The 20,000-nt window shown below is 45.6% G+C and overlaps 1 protein-coding gene across 1 annotated transcript in view; it reads left to right on the top strand.

Moving 5' to 3' along the window:
• Positions 1-20,000, top strand: part of LOC109878307 (protein unc-13 homolog B) — a 141,521-nt gene that overhangs the window by 80,484 nt on the left and 41,037 nt on the right. The window contains exons 9-15 of the mRNA XM_031829622.1: positions 4,436-4,577; positions 5,315-5,484; positions 6,575-6,690; positions 7,206-7,369; positions 8,295-8,445; positions 17,331-17,399; positions 18,414-18,503. Of these exons, the coding sequence (XP_031685482.1) occupies positions 4,436-4,577; positions 5,315-5,484; positions 6,575-6,690; positions 7,206-7,369; positions 8,295-8,445; positions 17,331-17,399; positions 18,414-18,503 (902 nt within the window). The remainder of the gene's footprint in view (positions 1-4,435; positions 4,578-5,314; positions 5,485-6,574; positions 6,691-7,205; positions 7,370-8,294; positions 8,446-17,330; positions 17,400-18,413; positions 18,504-20,000) is intronic.

Genomic DNA, 20,000 nt, shown 5'->3' with positions numbered 1-20,000 from the left:
TTTTTTATAATGTAGATGTTCCAAAGGCGTCATCAGAGGCTTGAATACAGCTGGAGACCTGGAAGTGCTGAACAGGTTTATGTTAACAAACAGTCAAATACAGTGAGAACAGCAGTCTCTTGCATGACAATAACCGGCTGACAAAATGTCATGACCACCACAGCCCTAACCACACTGTAACACTGTACTACACCACAGCCCTAACCACACTGTAACACTGTACTACACCACAGCCCTAACCACACTGTAACACTGTACTACACCACAGCCCTAACCACACTGTAACACTGTACTTCACCACAGCCCTAACCACACTGTAACACTGTACTACACCACAGCCCTAACCACACTGTAACACTGTACTACACCACAGCCCTAACCACACTGTAACACTGTACTTCACCACAGCCCTAACCACACTGTAACACTGTACTACACCACAGCACTAACCACACTGTAACACTGTACTACACCACAGCCCTAACCACACTGTAACACTGTACTACACCACAGCCCTAACCACACTGTAACACTGTACTACACCACAGCCCTAACCACACTGTAACACTGTACTACACCACAGCCCTAACCACACTATAACACTGTACTACACCACAGCCCTAACCACACTGTAACACTGTACTACACCACAGCCCTAACCACACTGTAACACTGTACTACACCACAGCCCTAACCACACTGTAACACTGTACTACACCACAGCCCTAACCACACTGTAACACTGTACTACACCACAGCCCTAACCACACTGTAACACTGTACTACACCACAGCCCTAACCACACTGTAACACTGTACTACACCACACCTCACAGCACCGCTTAGTGAAACTAGAGTACAGCTATCCATTCTTACAATGATGCTACCCTGAGGGTTCCGAAGTCAACCGCTCAGACGGCTCCAGCTATCCATTCTTACAATGATGCTACCCTGAGGGTTCCGAAGTCAACCGCTCAGACGGCTCCAGCTATCCATTCTTACAATGATGCTACCCTGAGGGTTCCGAAGTCAACCGCTCAGACGGCTCCAGCTATCCATTCTTACAATGATGCTACCCTGATCATTAGTGTGACCATCTGTGACCCACCACTTTAAGGGTCGCTCTCCCTTAAAAACCAGTCTCATCACGCCGTCATGAAAACCTCTGACATCATGCTGGCATGATAGTGGCATTTCCATGGGAACGATCATCACACCTAACCAGTGAGTTAGTTGAATTTTTACCCCGTTTCTCCCCAATTTCGTGGTACCCAATTGTTTTTAGTAGCTACTATCTTGTCTCATCGCTACAACTCCCGTACGGGCTCAGGAGAGATGAAGGTTGAAAGTCATGCGTCCTCCGAGACACAACCCAACCAAGCCGCACTGCTTCTTAACACAGCGTGCATCCAACCCGGATGCCAGCCGCACCAATGTGTCGGAGAAAACACCGTGCACCTGGCAACCTTGGTTAGCGCACACTGCGCCCGGCCCGCCACAGGAGTCGCTGGTGCGCGATGAGACAAGGATTTCCCTACTGGCCAAGCCCTCCCTAACCCGGACGGCGCTAGGCCAATTGTGCGTTGTGCATCCCGGTCGCCGCCGGTTACGACAGAGCCTGGGTGCGAACCCAGGGTCTCTGGTGGCACAGCTGGCGCTGCAGTACAGCGCCCCCCATTGATCTCACTTTATAAGAATTATCATGCAAGGTGTCCATGTAGCTCATTTTTACTTTAGCTGTTTAAGTTGACAAGACTCTGGTCACATGGTGTAGTTAGTGCCTCTGGTCACATGGTGTAGTTAGTGCCTCTGGTCACATGGTGTAGTTAGTGCCTCTGGTCACATGGTGTAGTTAGTGCCTCTGGTCACATGGTGTAGTTAGTGCCTCTGGTCACACGGTGTAGTGGGTGCCTCTGGTCACACGGTGTAGTGGGTGCCTCTGGTCACACGGTGTAGTTAGTGCCTCTGGTCACATGGTGTAGTTAGTGCCTCTGGTCACATGGTGTAGTTAGTGCCTCTGGTCACATGGTGTAGTTAGTGCCTCTGGTCACATGGTGTAGTTAGTGCCTCTGGTCACACGGTGTAGTTGGTGCTTCTGTCACATAGTGTAGTGGGTGCCTCTGGTCACATGGTGTAGTTAGTGCCTCTGGTCACATGGTGTAGTTAGTGCCTCTGGTCACATGGTGTAGTTAGTGCCTCTGGTCACATGGTGTAGTTAGTGCCTCTGGTCACATGGTGTAGTTAGTGCCTCTGGTCACACGGTGTAGTGGGTGCCTCTGGTCACACGGTGTAGTGGGTGCCTCTGGTCACACGGTGTAGTTAGTGCCTCTGGTCACATGGTGTAGTTAGTGCCTCTGGTCACATGGTGTAGTTAGTGCCTCTGGTCACATGGTGTAGTTAGTGCCTCTGGTCACATGGTGTAGTTAGTGCCTCTGGTCACATGGTGTAGTTAGTGCCTCTGGTCACATGGTGTAGTTAGTGCCTCTGGTCACATGGTGTAGTTAGTGCCTCTGGTCACATGGTGTAGTTAGTGCCTCTGGTCACATGGTGTAGTTAGTGCCTCTGGTCACATGGTGTAGTTAGTGCCTCTGGTCACATGGTGTAGTTAGTGCCTCTGGTCACACGGTGTAGTTAGTGCCTCTGGTCACATGGTGTAGTTAGTGCCTCTGGTCACACGGTGTAGTGGGTGCCTCTGGTCACACGGTGTAGTGGGTGCCTCTGGTCACACGGTGTAGTTAGTGCCTCTGGTCACATGGTGTAGTTAGTGCCTCTGGTCACATGGTGTAGTTAGTGCCTCTGGTCACATGGTGTAGTTAGTGCCTCTGGTCACATGGTGTAGTTAGTGCCTCTGGTCACACGGTGTAGTTGGTGCTTCTGTCACATAGTGTAGTGGGTGCCTCTGGTCACATGGTGTAGTTAGTGCCTCTGGTCACATGGTGTAGTTAGTGCCTCTGGTCACATGGTGTAGTTAGTGCCTCTGGTCACATGGTGTAGTTAGTGCCTCTGGTCACATGGTGTAGTTAGTGCCTCTGGTCACACGGTGTAGTGGGTGCCTCTGGTCACACGGTGTAGTGGGTGCCTCTGGTCACACGGTGTAGTTAGTGCCTCTGGTCACATGGTGTAGTTAGTGCCTCTGGTCACATGGTGTAGTTAGTGCCTCTGGTCACATGGTGTAGTTAGTGCCTCTGGTCACATGGTGTAGTTAGTGCCTCTGGTCACACGGTGTAGTTGGTGCTTCTGTCACATATTGTAGTGGGTGCCTCTGGTCACACGGTGTAGTGGGTGCCTCTGGTCACACGGTGTAGTGGGTGCCTCTGGTCACACGGTGTAGTGGGTGCCTCTGGTCACACGGTGTAGTGAGGGCCTCTGGTCACACGGTGTAGTGGGTGCCTCTGGTCACACGGTGTAGTGGGTGCCTCTGTCACACGGTGTAGTGGTAGATATGACATTATTATTGCAAAGCACTTTTTAACCAGGCCTCTGAATGACTAAGCGATTGTAACAGCCCATGACTCTACCACCTGTAGTGACTTCACTGGTACTCAGATACCCATAATAACGCCCAACTATTCTACAATCTACAGTGTTTTGGACCTTCAAGGGGTTTTCAACCAACTGCCTGATGATCAACCAAATGTAATAGATTGTTAAGTTTAGTTGAAGTGAAGTTACCACAGTTGAAATAGCAACCGTTTATTGTGTTCTCCTGCTGAGCAAAGCCTGCTACTGCTTGGTCTTAGATAGGGAGGAAATCGCAGATCTGTTAAAGGCTGGGTGACTAACAACATCATAGTGATTTGATATCACTGCACAGATTAGACAGGTTACTGAAATAAATCATGTTTATTTATCGTCTAAATGTTGTCTGTTTATGGGTCTAAATGTTGTCTGTTTATGGGTCTAAATGTTGTCTGTTTATGGGTCTAAATGAAAGGGTTAGCAATGCATTTATCCCATCCTTATCAACATGGCTTTAAGCGTTTCTCCACTCACAGCGTGGCTCCTCTTACCTCCCGGGATGCCAACAGCAAAGGACTCTGGGAGGGAGGGGGCTTTGTGCATGAATCATTCTATCTCTGTGGTTATATGTTCTTTAATAGAATGCTGAATTGAAGATATAATATAATATGTTGTAATTTTTCTAGGATTATTAATCAAACACAGATTATTCAGTGTTATTTTATTCATATGACCAAAACACAGATTATTCAGTGGGAATGTACATGGACTTTAAGTCAATTGTTGAGAAATGGGTTTATAACATCAGCCAGCCCAGCAGTGACGATGACTCATTCAATAATTTGCTGTAGTTTTGCTGAACGGTGAGTCACATGGTGAGGTCACATTCTGTGTGTGTTTGTGCCATGGACGTCTATGTCTGTCATTGCCTTTTCATCCAATGTGAAATAACGTGTGTGTGTGTGTGTGTGTGTTAGTTGTCAGTGCTCAGGGTCTCCAGGCTAAAGACAGGACTGGCTCCAGTGATCCCTACGTGACCATTCAGGTGGGGAAGACTAAGAAGAGAACCAAGACCATATACGGAAACCTCAACCCTGTCTGGGAGGAGAAATTCAACTTGTAAGGCTTCTCATACCTTCTCTCTTTACCCTCCTCTTCTTCATCCTCCTCCTCTTCACATTCTCCCTTCCCTCCTCCTCGTCATCCTTCTCTTCACCCTGCCCCTCTTTACCATCCTCTTCTTTACCCTACTCTTCTTCACTACCCTCCTCTTCACCTTCCTCCTTCTCCTCTTCTCCTCCTCTTCACCCACTTCTCCTCCTCCTCTTCACCCTCCTCCTCCCCTTCACCCTCCTCCTCCTCTTCTCCTCCTCCTCTTTACCCTCCTCCTCCTCTTCACTCCCTCATCCTCCACCTCCTCTTTACCCTCCTCCTCCTCTTTACCCTCCTCCTCCTCTTTACCCTCCTCCTCCTCTTTACCCCCCTCCTCCTCCTCTTCACTCCCTCGTCCTCCACCTCCTCTTTACCCTCCTCCTCTTTACCCTCCTCCTCCTCTTTACCCTCCTCCTCCTCTTCACTCCATCGTCCTCCACCTCCTCTTTACCCTCCTCCTCCTCTTTACCCTCCTCCTCCTCTTTACACTCCGCCTCCTCTTTACCCTCCGCCTCCTCTTTACTCTCCTCCTCCTCTTCACTCCCTCATCCTCCTCCTCTTACCACCTCCTCCACCATCTCCTTTCTCTCCCCTCTCCTCCTATGTGTGTCGATATCAGTGAAATTTGAGTCATAAATTGTCAGTTGTTAATGAACAGTCTAATAAAAGTACCGTTAATCTTCCCTGTCCCTGCTCCTCTACAGCGAGTGCCACAACACGTCGGACCGTATCAAGCTGCGTGTTTGGGACGAGGATGATGACATCAAGTCCAGGGTGAAACAACGTCTGAAGAGGGAGTCTGATGACTTCCTGGGTCAGAGCATCATCGAGGTCAGAACACTCAGTGGAGAGATGGACGTCTGGTACAACCTGGGTACGGAGTCACATACAGTACCTTTCCACTCTGTGTGTTTTTTGGAGGAGGCCTGTGTGTGTGTGTGTTTTTGTGCGTGTGTGTGTGTATGTGTGCGTGCGTGTGTGTGTTTTTTGGGGGGGGTCTGTGTGTGTGTGTGTGTGTGTCTTTGTGCGTGTGTGTGTGTATGTGTGCGTGTGTGTTTTTTGTGTATGTCTGTGTGTTTGTATGTATGTGTGGCGCATGTGTGCGTGTGTGTGTGTGTGTGTGCGCGCGTGAGTGTATGTGTGTGTAAGTGTGCGTGTGTGTGTGTGTGCGCACGTGCGTGTATGTGTGTGTAAGTGTGCGTGTGTGTGGTGCATGGTCAACCAAGTTCAGTTCTATTCTTCTTCGCTATTTTAACAGGAACTGACAAATCTTATTCAAATCTGTTCATTTACACCCCAGGAAGAAAATGAAAATAAAAACTTAGATATGGTCATTTTCACGTTTTCATAAATTCTTAGAATGTTTGGGAATAATGTATTCTAAGGCATTTGGGAGAATTCTATAGCAATATAGAGTGGGATTGTGGCTGTGGTGTTTGGACAATCAATAAACACTGCAGTAAATAAACCCTAATGAAACCATCTGTCTCGTTCAGCACCGGAGTCCACACAGACCGGTGTGCTATAGCCAATCAGAGCTACAGTAGGCCTTTATACAAACAAGCCATTTACCACACTGGCCTGCCATCATTCACCTTAAACTGGACTGTGTGTCTCTGTCTTTCTGTTTCTCTGTCTGTCTGCATATCTGTCTGTCTGCATGTCTGTCTGTCTGCATATCTGTCTGTCTACATGTCTGTCTGTCTGTCTGCATATCTGTCTGTCTGTCTGTCTGCATATCTGTCTGTCTGTCTGTCTATCTGTCTGTCTGTCTGTCTGTCTGTCTGTCTGTCTGTCTGTCTGTCTGTCTGTCTGTCTGTCTGTCTGTCTGTCTGTCTGTCTGTCTGTCTGTCTGTCTGTCTGTCTGTCTGTCTGTCTGTCTGTATGTATCTGACAGTGTGTGTCTGTAACTGACAGTGTGTATCTGTATCTGACATTATGTGACTGTGTGTCTCTCCCTACAGAGAAGAGGACTGATAAGTCAGCAGTGTCTGGGGCCATCAGGTTACAGATCAGTGTGGAGATTGAAGGGGAGGAGAAAGTAGCTCCGTACCACGTTCAGTACACCAGCCTACATGAGGTAACACACACTGTTCAGTACACCAGCCTACATGAGGTAACACACACTGTTCAGTATACCAGCCTACACTAGGTAACACACACTGTTCAGTATACCAGCCTACACTAGGTAACACACACTGTTCAGTATACCAGCCTGCACTAGGTAACACACACTGTTCAGTATACCAGCCTACATGAGGTAAGACACACTGTTCAGTATACCAGCCTACACTAGGTAACACACACTGTTCAGTATACCAGCCTACATGAGGTAACACACACTGTTCAGTATACCAGCCTACATGAGGTAACACACACTGTTCAGTATACCAGCCTACATGAGGTAACACACACTGTTCAGTATACCAGCCTACATGAGGTAACACACACTGTTCAGTATACCAGCCTACACTAGGTAACACACACTGTTCAGTATACCAGCCTGCACTAGGTAACACACACTGTTCCACGTTGTATGTTTATACACACACAGCATAGAAATGGATACGGAGGCTGTTTGTCTCCCCCCTGCAGAACATGTTCCATTACTCTACTGACGTGGTGGGTCAGGGGGTGGTGAAGGTGCCTGTTGCCTATGGAGACGATGCGTGGAAGGTCTACTTCGATGAGGTGCTGCAAGATATCGTAGATGAATTCGCCATGCGCTACGGCATCGAGTCCATCTACCAGGCCATGACGTGAGTCTGCTGGGAACTCTGTGTGTGTTCAGTTTATTTTCATTGTTCCAATCTTCTACTACAGGGGACTCTGTCCCGACGAGGTCCGGATTGCTGCTGGTTTTCTGTTCTACCTGATAATGAATTGCACCCACTTGGTGGTTTAAATCAGTCCCTGATAAGAGGGGAATAATTAGAAAAAGCTTCCAGGTTTAAATCAGATGGTTCCGTTATAGAAGTCTCACTTGAAACAGAAAGTGTTGCGATGGCGTCTGCAGTCATGAGCCCCATGCAGATTGGTTTATCTTTTAACGAGAAATGATGACACGGTGTTGACACGGTTGTCCAGAACTTCCCGAGGTTAATACATGGATCACACGTCTCAGTCCGGACCACAGGAGGTTGGTGGCATGTTAATTGGGGAGGACGGGCTCGTGGTAGTGGAAGGAGTGGAATGGTATCAAATATATCCAACAGACGGTTTCCATTCGCTCCGTTCCAGCCATTTTTATTAGCCCGTCCTCCCCTCAGCAGCCTCCACTGGTCTGGACCTGTCATTCACACACTCACACACATTTCTACATACACATGCATTGCATGCACACACACACGTGCCACTACAGAGACAGTCAGAATTGAATTACTCATCTGTCATTATGTGACTTTTAGGATATGGCACGCATTCTTATTCTCTCTCTCTCTCTCTCTCTCCCTCTCCCTCCCTCTCGCATTCTCTCGGTCTCTCCCTCTCTCCTCCTTTCTCCCTCTCTCTTTTGGTTTCTCTCTCTTTCTTTCGGTCTCTCTCTCCTCCTCCTTCCCCCTCTCCTTCCTTCTCTCTTTTCTCTCGGTCTCTCTCTCCTCCTCCTTCCCTCTCTCTCTCCTTCCCTCTCTCTTTCTCTCTCCCCTCCCCTTCTCTCTCTCTCTCCCCCGCTCTCTCTCTCTCCAGTCACTTTGCCTGTCTGTCTTCTAAGTACATGTTGTCTGGTATTCCTGCTGTGATGAGTACTCTGTTGGCCAATATCAACGCCTTCTACGCCCATCCTACAGCCACCACCAACGTCTCTGCATGTGACCGCTTCAATGCATCCAACTTCGGGGTAAGATGCACAAATACACACACACAAGAGACTACACACAACACAGCGACTACACAAAACTGCACACGAAATCATACATACCATATTGTCCTCTATCCCTTGTGTTGGTATGTCATAGTGTGTTTGTGTTGGTACGTCATGGTGTGTTTGGTATGTCATAGTGTGTTTGTGTTGGTACGTCATGGTGTGTTTGGTACGTCACAGTGTGTTGGTACGTCATAGTGTGTTTGTGTTGGTACGTCATAGTGTGTTGGTACGTCATAGTGTGTTTGTGTTGGTACGTCATGGTGTGTTTGTGTTGGTACGTCATGGTGTGTTTGTGTTGGTACGTCATGGTGTGTGTGTGTTGGTACGTCATGGTGTGTTGGTACGTCATGGTGTGTTTGTGTTGGTATGTCATGGTGTGTTTGTGTTGGTACGTCATGGTGTGTTTGTGTTGGTATGTCATAGTGTGTTTGTGTTTGGTATGTCATGGTGTGTTTGTGTTGGTACGTCATGGTGTGTTTGTGTTGGTATGTCATGGTGTGTGTGTGTTGGTACGTCATGGTGTGTTGGTACGTCATAGTGTGTTGGTACGTCATAGTGTGTTTGTGTTGGTATGTCATGGTGTGTTTGTGTTGGTACGTCATGGTGTGTTTGTGTTGGTATGTCATGGTGTGTTTGTGTTGGTATGTCATGGTGTGTTTGTGTTGGTATGTCATGGTGTGTTTGTGTTGGTATGTCATAGTGTGTTTGTGTTGGTACGTCATAGTGTGTTTGTGTTGGTATGTCATAGTGTGTTTGTGTTTGGTATGTCATAGTGTGTTTGTGTTGGTACGTCATAGTGTGTTTGTGTTGGTATGTCATAGTGTGTTTGTGTTTGGTATGTCATAGTGTGTTTGTGTTGGTACGTCATGGTGTGTTTGTGTTGGTACGTCATGGTGTGTTGGTACGTCATAGTGTGTTTGTGTTGGTACGTCATGGTGTGTTGGTACGTCATAGTGTGTTGGTACGTCATAGTGTGTTTGTGTTGGTACGTCATGGTGTGTTTGTGTTGGTATGTCATAGTGTGTTTGTGTTGGTACGTCATAGTGTGTTTGTGTTGGTATGTCATAGTGTGTTTGTGTTGGTACGTCATAGTGTGTTTGTGTTGGTATGTCATAGTGTGTTTGTGTTGGTACGTCATGGTGTGTTTGTGTTGGTATGTCATAGTGTGTTTGTGTTGGTACGTCATAGTGTGTTTGTGTTTGGTATGTCATAGTGTGTTTGTGTTGGTACGTCATGGTGTGTTTGTGTTGGTACGTCATGGTGTGTTGGTACGTCATAGTGTGTTTGTGTTGGTACGTCATGGTGTGTTGGTACGTCATAGTGTGTTTGTGTTGGTACGTCATGGTGTGTTTGTGTTGGTACGTCATGGTGTGTTTGGTACGTCATAGTGTGTTTGTGTTGGTACGTCATAGTGTGTTTGTGTTGGTACGTCATGGTGTGTTTGTGTTGGTACGTCACGGTGTGTTTGTGTTGGTATGTTATAGTGTGTTTGTGTTGGTACGTCATAGTGTGTTGGTACGTCACGGTGTGTTTGTGTTGGTACGTCATAGTGTGTTGGTACGTCATGGTGTGTTTGTGTTGGTACGTCATGGTGTGTTTGTGTTGGTACGTCATGGTGTGTTGGTACGTCATGGTGTGTTTGTGTTGGTATGTCATGGTGTGTTTGTGTTGGTACGTCATAGTGTGTTTGTGTTGGTACGTCATGGTGTGTTGGTACGTCATGGTGTGTTGGTATGTCATAGTGTGTTTGTGTTGGTACGTCATGGTGTGTGTGTGTTGGTACGTCACGGTGTGTTTGTGTTGGTACGTCATGGTGTGTTTGGTACGTCATAGTGTGTTTGTGTTGGTATGTCATAGTGTGTTTGTGTTGGTACGTCATAGTGTGTTTGTGTTGGTACGTCATAGTGTGTTGGTACGTCATGGTGTGTTTGTGTTGGTACGTCATAGTGTGTTTGTGTTGGTACGTCATGGTGTGTTTGTGTTGGTACGTCATAGTGTGTTTGTGTTGGTATGTCATAGTGTGTTTGTGTTGGTACGTCATAGTGTGTTTGTGTTGGTACGTCATAGTGTGTTGGTACGTCATGGTGTGTTGGTACGTCATGGTGTGTATGTGTTGGTACGTCATGGTGTGTTTGTGTTGATATGTCATAGTGTGTTTGTGTTGGTACGTCATGGTGTGTTTGTGTTGGTACGTCATAGTGTGTTTGTGTTGGTATATCATGGTGTGTTTGTGTTGGTACGTCATGGTGTGTTTGTGTTGGTACGTCATAGTGTGTTTGTGTTGGTACGTCATAGTGTGTTTGTGTTGGTACGTCATAGTGTGTTTGTGTTGGTACGTCATGGTGTGTTTGTGTTGGTACGTCATGGTGTGTTGGTATGTCATAGTGTGTTTGTGTTGGTACGTCATGGTGTGTTTGTGTTGGTACGTCATGGTGTGTTTGTGTTTGGTATGTCATGGTGTGTTTGTGATGGTACGTCATGGTGTGTTGGTACGTCATAGTGTGTTTGTGTTGGTACGTCATGGTGTGTTTGTGTTTGGTATGTCATGGTGTGTTTGTGATGGTACGCCATAGTGTGTTTTATCAAATCAAATTTTATTTGTCACATGCACGGAATACAACTGGTGTAGACTTAACCGTGAAATACTTTGTGAATGACCTGCAGAGAGCTCGGACCAAAGTAACAAAGCCATACGCTGCCAGGGACTCAAATCCTGCAGTGCCAGACGTGTCCCCCTGCTTAAGCCAGTACATGTCCAGGCCCGTCTGAAGTTTGCTAGAGAACATTTGGATGATCCAGAAGAAGATTGGGAGAATGTCATATGGTCAGATGAAACGAAGGCAGGGTAAAGTGACTAGACATCAGGATAGATAATAATAAGGTATTTGAGGTAGATATGTACGTGAAGACAGGGTAAAGTGACTAGACATCAGGATAGATAATAATAAGGTATTTGAGGTAGATATGTACATGAAGGCAGGGTAAAGTTACTAGGCATCAGGATAGATAATAATAAGTATTTGAGGTAGATATGTACATGAAGGCAGGGTCGACCCGCTCCACTACAGCCCCGTTGATGTGGTGCTCTCCCTCGTTTTTCTGTCGTCCACGATCAGCTCCTTGGTCTTACTGACGTGGAGGGAGAGGTTGTTGTCCTGGCACCACACAGCCAGGTCACTGACTTCCTTCCTGTAGGCTGACTCATCGCCATCCGTGATCATTCAGTAGGATTACTAACGTCCATGTTAGCCTTAAGAGCTGTGAGATGTACACAGCAACATGACCACAGCATAATACCCAGGGTACATATTATCTACACAGTGTCTCAGAGTAGAAGTGCTGTAATATGGACAGAGGAAACCTGCACTCCAACTCCCACTCTGAAATGTGTTTTGAATGTGAGCCCAGTCTTAGCCAAATGAGAGAGCCCAGAAGCAGCCAGAGGCCAGTCTTAATGGCCCCTGGGATTCCAGCCAACAGCACTAGTTGTGCCACTGCAATGGAGACGGATATCCATTTTGTCTCCGCCACCGGCTGTCCCCTGCCAGTCGCAGTCAAACGACTGTGATTTATGAGCGACTGGCTGGCTGCTGGCAGCGTGTACTCAATCTAATGGGCCCAGGGTTCTCACTAGTGTTACCATAGGCTAAGGATATGACGCTCTCTTTCTGGGTTGCCAGGTTGGTGATAGCCTGTCTGTGTTTCCCTACTGACTAAAGTTAGATTATGTTTCAGATTGGTAATCCTGAGTTTTTTTCTACTGACTGTTGAAACGGAGTTGTCAAGTTTGTGACAGCCTGTGTTTCCCAACTGACTATAGTTAGTTGGTTGCCAGATTGGCTATCCTTTTTTTCCTGTTGACCTTAATGAGTGTGTTGCCAGATAGGTGAGAGCCTGCACTGCTCACCCCGTACCAGGTCCTAATCCCGACACTTGGAAGAGTGTAATTTAATTTACCGGCTTTATTAATAAGTGCGTTGACAACATAATCTTCACAGTAACCATATATACGTACATATCCCAACCAGAAGCCATTGATTAAAGGCAATATCCGCACTGAGCTAAAGGTTAGTGGTGCCGTTTCCAAGGAGCGGGACACTATCCCGGGCGCTTATAAGAAATCCCGTTTCGCCCTCCGATGAACCATCAAACTGGAAAAACATCAATGCAGGACTAAGATCGAATCCTACTGCACCGGCTAAGACATTCGTTGGATTACAAAGGGAATCCCAGTCGCGAGGCTACCAGTTCAAATCAAATCAAATTTGATGAGCTACAGTAAATGCCTTCTATGCTCGCTTTGAGGCAAGCAACACTGAACCATGCTTGAGAGCACCAGCTGTACTGGATGACTGTGTGATCATGCTCTCCGTAGCCGATGTAAGACCTTTAAACAGGTTAACATTCACAAGGCCGCAGGGCCAGATGGACGCATACTCAGAGCATGCGCTGACCAGCTGGCAAGTGTCCTCACTGACATTTTCATCTATCTATCTATCTATCTGTCTGTCTGTCTGTCTGTCTGTCTGTCTCTCTCTCTCTCTCTCAATCCAATTCAAGGGGCTTTATTGGCATGGGAAACATGTGTTAACATTGCCAAAGCAAGTGAGGTAGATAATATACAAAAGTAAAAAATAAACAGTAAACATTACACAATACAGAAGTTTCAAAACAATAAAGACATTACAAATGTCATATTATGTATATATACAGTGTTGAAACAATGTACAAATGGTTAAAGTACAAAAGGGAAAATAAATAAGCATAAATATGGGTTGTATTTACAATGGTGTTTGTTCTTCACTGGCTGACCTTTTCTTGTGGCAACAGGTCACAAATCTTGCTGCTATGATGGCACACTGTGGTATTTCACCCAGTAGATATGGGAGTTTATCAAAATTGTTTTTTTTTATCAAATTCTTTGTGGATCTGTGTAATGTGAGGGAAATATGTGTTGCTAATATGGTCATACATTGGGCAGGAGGTTAGGAAGTGCAGCTCAGTTTCCACCTCATTTTGTGGGCAGTGTGCACATGCTTGTCTTCTCTTGAGAGCCATGTCTGCCTACGGCGGCCTTTCTCGATAGCAAGGCTATGCTCACTGAGTCTGTACATAGTCAAAGCTTTCCTTAAGTTTGGGCCAGTCACAGTGGTCAGGTATTCTGCCACTGTGTACTCTCTGTTTAGGGCCAAATAGCATTCTAGTTTGTTCTGATTTTTTTTTGTTAATTCTTTCCAATGTGTCAAGTAATTATCTTTTTGTTTTCTCATGATTTGGTTGGGTCTAATTGTGCTGATGTCCTGGTGCTCTGTGGGGTGTGTTTGTGTTTGTGAACAGAGCCCCAGGACCAGATTGCTTAGGGGACTCTTCTCCAGCTTCATCTCTCTGTAGGTGATGGCTTTGTTATGGAAGGTTTGGGAATCGTTTCCTTTTAGGTGGTTGTAGAATTTAACGGCTCTTTTCTGGATTTGGATAATTAGTGGGTATCGGCCTAATTCTGCTCTGCATGCATTATTTGGTGATCTATGTTGTACACAGAGGATATTTTTGCAGAATTCTGCATGCAGAGTCTCAATTTGGTGTTTGTCAAATTTTGTGAGGTCTTGGTTGGTGAGCGGACCATAAAGGGCAATGGGTTGTATGACTGATTCAAGTATTTTTAGCCAGATCCTAATTGGTATGTTGAATTTTATGTTCCTTTTGATGGCATTGAATGCCCTTCTTGCCTTGTCTCTCAGATCGTTCACAGCTTTGTGGAAGTTACCTGTGGCGCTGATGTTTAGGCCAAGGTATGTATAGTTTTTTTGTGTGCTCTAGGGCAATGGTGTCTAGATGGAATTTGTATTTGTGGTCCTGGTGACTGGACCTTTTTTGGAACACCATAATTTTGGTCTTACTGAGATTTACTGTCAGGGCCCAGATCTTGCAGAATCTGTGCAGAATATCTAGATGCTGTAGGCCCTCCTTGGTTGGTGACAGAAGCACCAGATCATCAGCAAACAGTAGACATTTGACTTCAGATTCTAGGCCGGGTGCTGCAGACATTTCTAGTGCCCGCGCCAATTCATTGATATATATGCTGAAGAGGGTGGGGCTTAAGCTGCATCCCTGTCTCACCCCACGGCCTTGTGGGAAGAAATGTGCGTGTTTTTTGCCTATTTTAACCGCACACTTGTTGTTTGTGTACATGGATTTTATAATGTTGTATGTTTTACCCCCAACACCACTTTCCATCAGTTTGTATAGCAGACCCTCGTGCCAAATTGAGTCAAAGGCTTTTTTGAAATCAACAAAGCATGAGAAGACTTTGCCTTTGTTTTGGTTTGTTTAGTTGTCAATTAGGGTGTGCAGGGTGAATACATGGTCTGTTGTACGGTAATTTGTTAAAAAGCCAATTTGACATTTACTCAGTACATTGTTTTCATTGAGGAAATGTAGGAGTCTGCTGTTAATAATAATGCAGAGGATTTTCCCAAGGTTGCTGTTGACGCATATTCCACGGTAGTTATTGGGGTCAAATTTGTCTCCACTTTTGTGGATTGGGGTGATAAGTCCTTGGTTCCAAATATTGGGGAAGATGCCAAAGCTAAGGATGATGTTAAGAGTTCTAGTATAGCCAATTGGAATTTATTGTCTGTATATTTGATCATTTCATTAAGGATACCATCAACACCACATGCCTTTTTGGGTTGGAGGGTTTTTATTATCTCGCTCTATCTAGCTCTCTCTCTCTATCCCTGATTCACTCTCTCTATCTCGCTCTCTCTCGCTCTCTATCTATATCTAGCTCTCTCTATCCCTGATTCACTCTCTCTCTCTCCCTTTCTCTCTCATCATCTGATCATTATCCATCATGTGAAGGATAAAGTGATAATTTTGATCTCTTCCCTCATTTTCATAATCCAGCCTTGTGATTGGCCCACTGATAGAAAGTGTGTGTGTGTGTGTGGTTTCCTTGGTGATATCCGGTTTTAATATTAAAACTCTGATTCATGTCTATGAGCTCATAATAAAGGTTAGAGCCCTTGGAGTTCTTGGAGTTCTTGGAGTTCTTGGAGTTCTTGGAGTTCTTGGAGTTCTGACAGTGATCTTTTCCCAGATGGCACCATATTCCTTTTGGGCCTTGGTCATAGTGTGTCAATTGGGATGCGGGCATTGGATTAGAGAAGAGGTAAGACTGGACCAGCTAGCTGCTGTGGTTGGACCATACTGCAGATGGGATAGGGCGGGAACATTCAGGAAGGGATCCTATTACCTCTAGGTCTGAGGAGATGGGGTGAATATAGCCATTAGCTGTGGGGAAGGACAATGTGGCCATTATAGCTATTATCTCTGTCTGAAGAGGAGGCGTGGGGGAGAATTGTGGTCCAACTCCATCCTCCCAGGGAGTGATGGTCTCTATGCGGATAGTAAAGTCTTCAGTGACAACAACCTGTAAATCTAGATTAAGCCCCCCCCCCCCCCCCCCCTCTCCTCTCCTTTCTCTCCTCTATTCACTACTTCTTGTTGTGGTACACACACACACACACACACACACACACACATGTCGACTCAAATACTTTAATCTTTCTCTCTTTAATAACCAGGCACACATATACTCTCTATCACCCCGAAGCACATTACCTCAGAATGTCTGGACAACAGTCTCCCTCCCTGTCAACATTCCCTACATCACTCTCCTCTCTGTCTCTCTCTTTCTCTTCTCCTCTCTTCTCTTCTCTTCTCTCTCTGTCGCTCTTGTCTCTCGCTCTCGTCTATCTCTCTCGCTCTCTCAATTCAAGTTCAATTCAATTCAATTCAATTCAAGGGGCTTTATTGACATGGGAAACATGTGTTAACATTGCCAAAGCAAGTGAGGTAGATAATAAACAAAAGTGAAATAAACAATAAAAATGAACAGTAAACATTACTCCCTCCCTCCCTCCCCACCATCCACCCACCAAATGAACAGTAAACATTACTCCCTCCCTCCCTCCCCACCATCCACCCACCAAATGAACAGTAAACATTACTCCCCCCTCCCTCCCCACCATCCACCCACCAAATGAACAGTAAACATTACTCCCTCCCTCCCTCCCTCCCCACCATCCACCCACCAAATGAACAGTAAACATTACTCCCTCCCTCCCTCCCCACCATCCACCCACCAAATGAACAGTAAACATTACTCCCTCCCTCCCTCCCCACCATCCACCCACCAAATGAACAGTAAACATTACTCCCTCCCTCCCTCCCCACCATCCACCCACCAAATGAACAGTAAACATTACTCCCTCCCTCCCTCCCCACCATCCACCCACCAAATGAACAGTAAACATTACACTCACAAAAGTTCCAAAAGAATAAAGACATTACAAATGTCATATTATGTGCAAATAGTTAAAGTACAAAAGGGAAAATAAATAAACGTAATTATGGGTTGTTTTTACAATGGTGTTTGTTCTTCACTGGTTGCCTTTTTCTTGTGGCAACAGGTCACCAACCTTGCTGCGGTGATGGAACACTGTGGTATTTCACCCAGTAGATATGGGAGTTAATCCAAATTAGATTTTTTCTTCAATTCTTTGTGGGTCTTTGTAATCTTAGGGAAATATGTGTCTCTAATATGTTCACACATTTTGTCAGGAGGTTAGGACATGCAGCTCATTTTGTGGGATGTGAGCACATATCCAGTCTTCTCTTGAGAGCCATGTCTGCCTACGGCGGCCTTTCTCAATAGCAAGGCTATGCTCACTGAGTCTGTACATAGTCAAAGCTTTCCTTAATTGTGGGTCAGTCACAGTGGTCAGGTATTCTGCCACTGTGTACTCTCTGTTTAGAGCCAAATAGCATTCTTTCTCTCTTCTTCCCCAAACTAGAAAGATCGTTTTGTTAAACTCATGGATCAACTGCACAACTCTCTTCGGATCGACCTCTCCACATACAGAGTAAGTCTACATCTCTCCTGACTATTTTATCTACCTACCAACTCACTACCAAGTCTAGTATAGATGATGTGTATATCTAGTGCTATACTTTCAATCTAGATTGATCCATTTACCCTGTACAGTAAAACCACAGAAGAAACCAGTCACTGTATATCAACAGTATTTCCTTCACCTCTAAGCCAGTCTAAATCTCCTGTATCCACAGTATTTCCTTCATCTCAAAGCCAGTCTAAATCTCCTGTATCCACAGTATTTCCTTCATATCAAAGCCAGTCTAAATCTCCTGTATCCACAGTATTTCCTTAATCTGTAAGCCAGTCTAAATCTCCTGTATCCACAGTATTTCCGTCAGATCTAAGCCAGTCTAAATCTCCTGTATCCACAGTATTTCCGTCAGATCTAAGCCAGTCTAAATCTCCTGTATCCACAGTATTTCCTTCATCTCTAAGCCAGTCTAAATCTCCTGTATCCACAGTATTTCCGTCAGATCTAAGCCAGTCTATATGTCCTGTACCTACAAATAGTATGTGACCTGGCAGTCTTGGCCAGTCCATAGAACAGTGGACGTGTTGTTTCTTTGAATATTTTTACATATATATATTTTTTTATTTAACCTTTATTTAACTAGGCAAGTCAGTTAAGAAACAAATTCTTATTTACAATGACGGCCTACGCCAGCCAAACCCGGACGACACTGGGCCAATTGTGCGCCACCCTATGGGATTCCCTTTCACGGCCGGATGTGATACAGCCTGGAATCAAACCAGGGACTGTAGTGACGGCGCTGAGATGCAGTGCCTTAGACCGCTGTGCCACTCGGGAGCCCAGTTTATGGGGGCTGTTGCATCCTTGACTAAAAAGACAGTCCTACTGTAAATGCATGTGGTGTGTTTCCTTAGGTACATTGAAGACAGTTGACTGAGGAAACATAAGGAATTGCTGACGTTTTGGCACCATTCATTTTTTGAGTTTTTCCACCCTAACTTAACCACCTTCTCTCTTCCCCGCCATCAGAATAACTTCCCAGCCAGTAGTAAGCCTCGTCTGCAGGACCTGAAGTCTACAGTGGATCTGCTGACAAGCATAACCTTCTTCAGAATGAAGGTACAGAGACACACACACACACACACACACAAACACACACACACACAAACACACACACACACACACACACACACACACACACACACACACACACAGACAGACAGACAGACAGACAGACAGACAGACAGACAGACAGACAGACAGACAGACAGACAGACAGACAGACAGACAGACAGACAGACAGACAGAGACAGACAGACAGACAGACAGACAGACAGACAGACAGACAGACAGACAGACAGACAGACAGACAGACAGACAGACACACACTGTCAGATACAGACACACTGTCAGATAACAGACAGGACAGACAGACAGACAGACAGACAGACAGACAGACAGACAGACAGACAGACAGACAGACAGACAGACAGACAGACAGACAGACAGACAGACAGACAGACAGACAGACAGACAGACAGACAGACAGACAGACAGACAGACAGACAGACAGACAGACAGACAGATCAGAGATCATTACTGTGAGTGTGGTGTCAGGCTGGACAAAAACACTAACACCCAGATTAGTCACAGTATCCATCACAGCCTCTCTCTGTGTGTGTGTGTGTGTGTGTGTGTGTGTGTGTGTGTGTGTGTGTGTGTGTGTGTGTGTGTGTGTGTGTGTGTGTGTGTGTGTGTGTGTGTGTGTGTGTGTGTGTGTGTGTGTGTGTGTGTGTGTGTGTGTGTGTGTGTGTGTGTGTGTGTGTCAGGGTTTCCGTTAGGAAAACGTAGCACTGGACATTTGACCAGCAGCATTTTAATTTACCATTTGAGAAATTTACCGGGTGTGTAGCCTGATTAGGGCGTCCACCCACTGTGCTCAGAATGACAGAAATCACATTGAGATTATGGTAATTCATATTAACAAGAAATGCAACTCGAAGATGCAATACGTCCTTCTTACTGAATTCTGATGTGCACTTTGAAGATGTTAGAATACCTGTCCAACATTTCATTTTCCTCAGGAAACAAGACGAGTAAATGAACAGCAAAAACTAGCCTATATGTCAATCTACTATCCCCCCAATGCCCATAGTAGAAACATTTACCTATTCTATTGGTCAGCTTGTCGAGAAAGAAATACTCTATTCCAAACAGACTCTGGGACAGTTGTGGTACGATAGATCCCAAATTGAAGCAACATGTTGGCCTAGGATACATAAACAAGCTTTATAAAACCATGAGTCTGATGCAACAGATCATGACGTTTAGTTTAAAATGTTGATCAACTATTATTTATTCACATTATAAGCCTGTAATGAGCACAAGGCTGTAGGCAACGTGCAAATGTTCGTTCAGTAATGAAATTAGCAGGAAAATTAGCAGGAAAACAGGAAAACACCACTGTCAAAAGCACATGCCAGCGGTTTCATGTGACAGGGATGAAAATATCTCTGGGTCTGTCTCTCTGTCTGACTGGGTCTGTCTCTCTGCCTGCCTGGGTCTGTCTCTCTGTCTGACTGGGTCTGTCTCTCTGCCTGACTGGGTCTGTCTCTC

Source organism: Oncorhynchus kisutch, linkage group LG8, assembly GCF_002021735.2.
Source record: "Oncorhynchus kisutch isolate 150728-3 linkage group LG8, Okis_V2, whole genome shotgun sequence".
In the NCBI taxonomy this organism is placed as follows: domain Eukaryota; kingdom Metazoa; phylum Chordata; class Actinopteri; order Salmoniformes; family Salmonidae; genus Oncorhynchus; species Oncorhynchus kisutch.
This window is presented reverse-complemented; position numbering and strand designations above follow the sequence as displayed.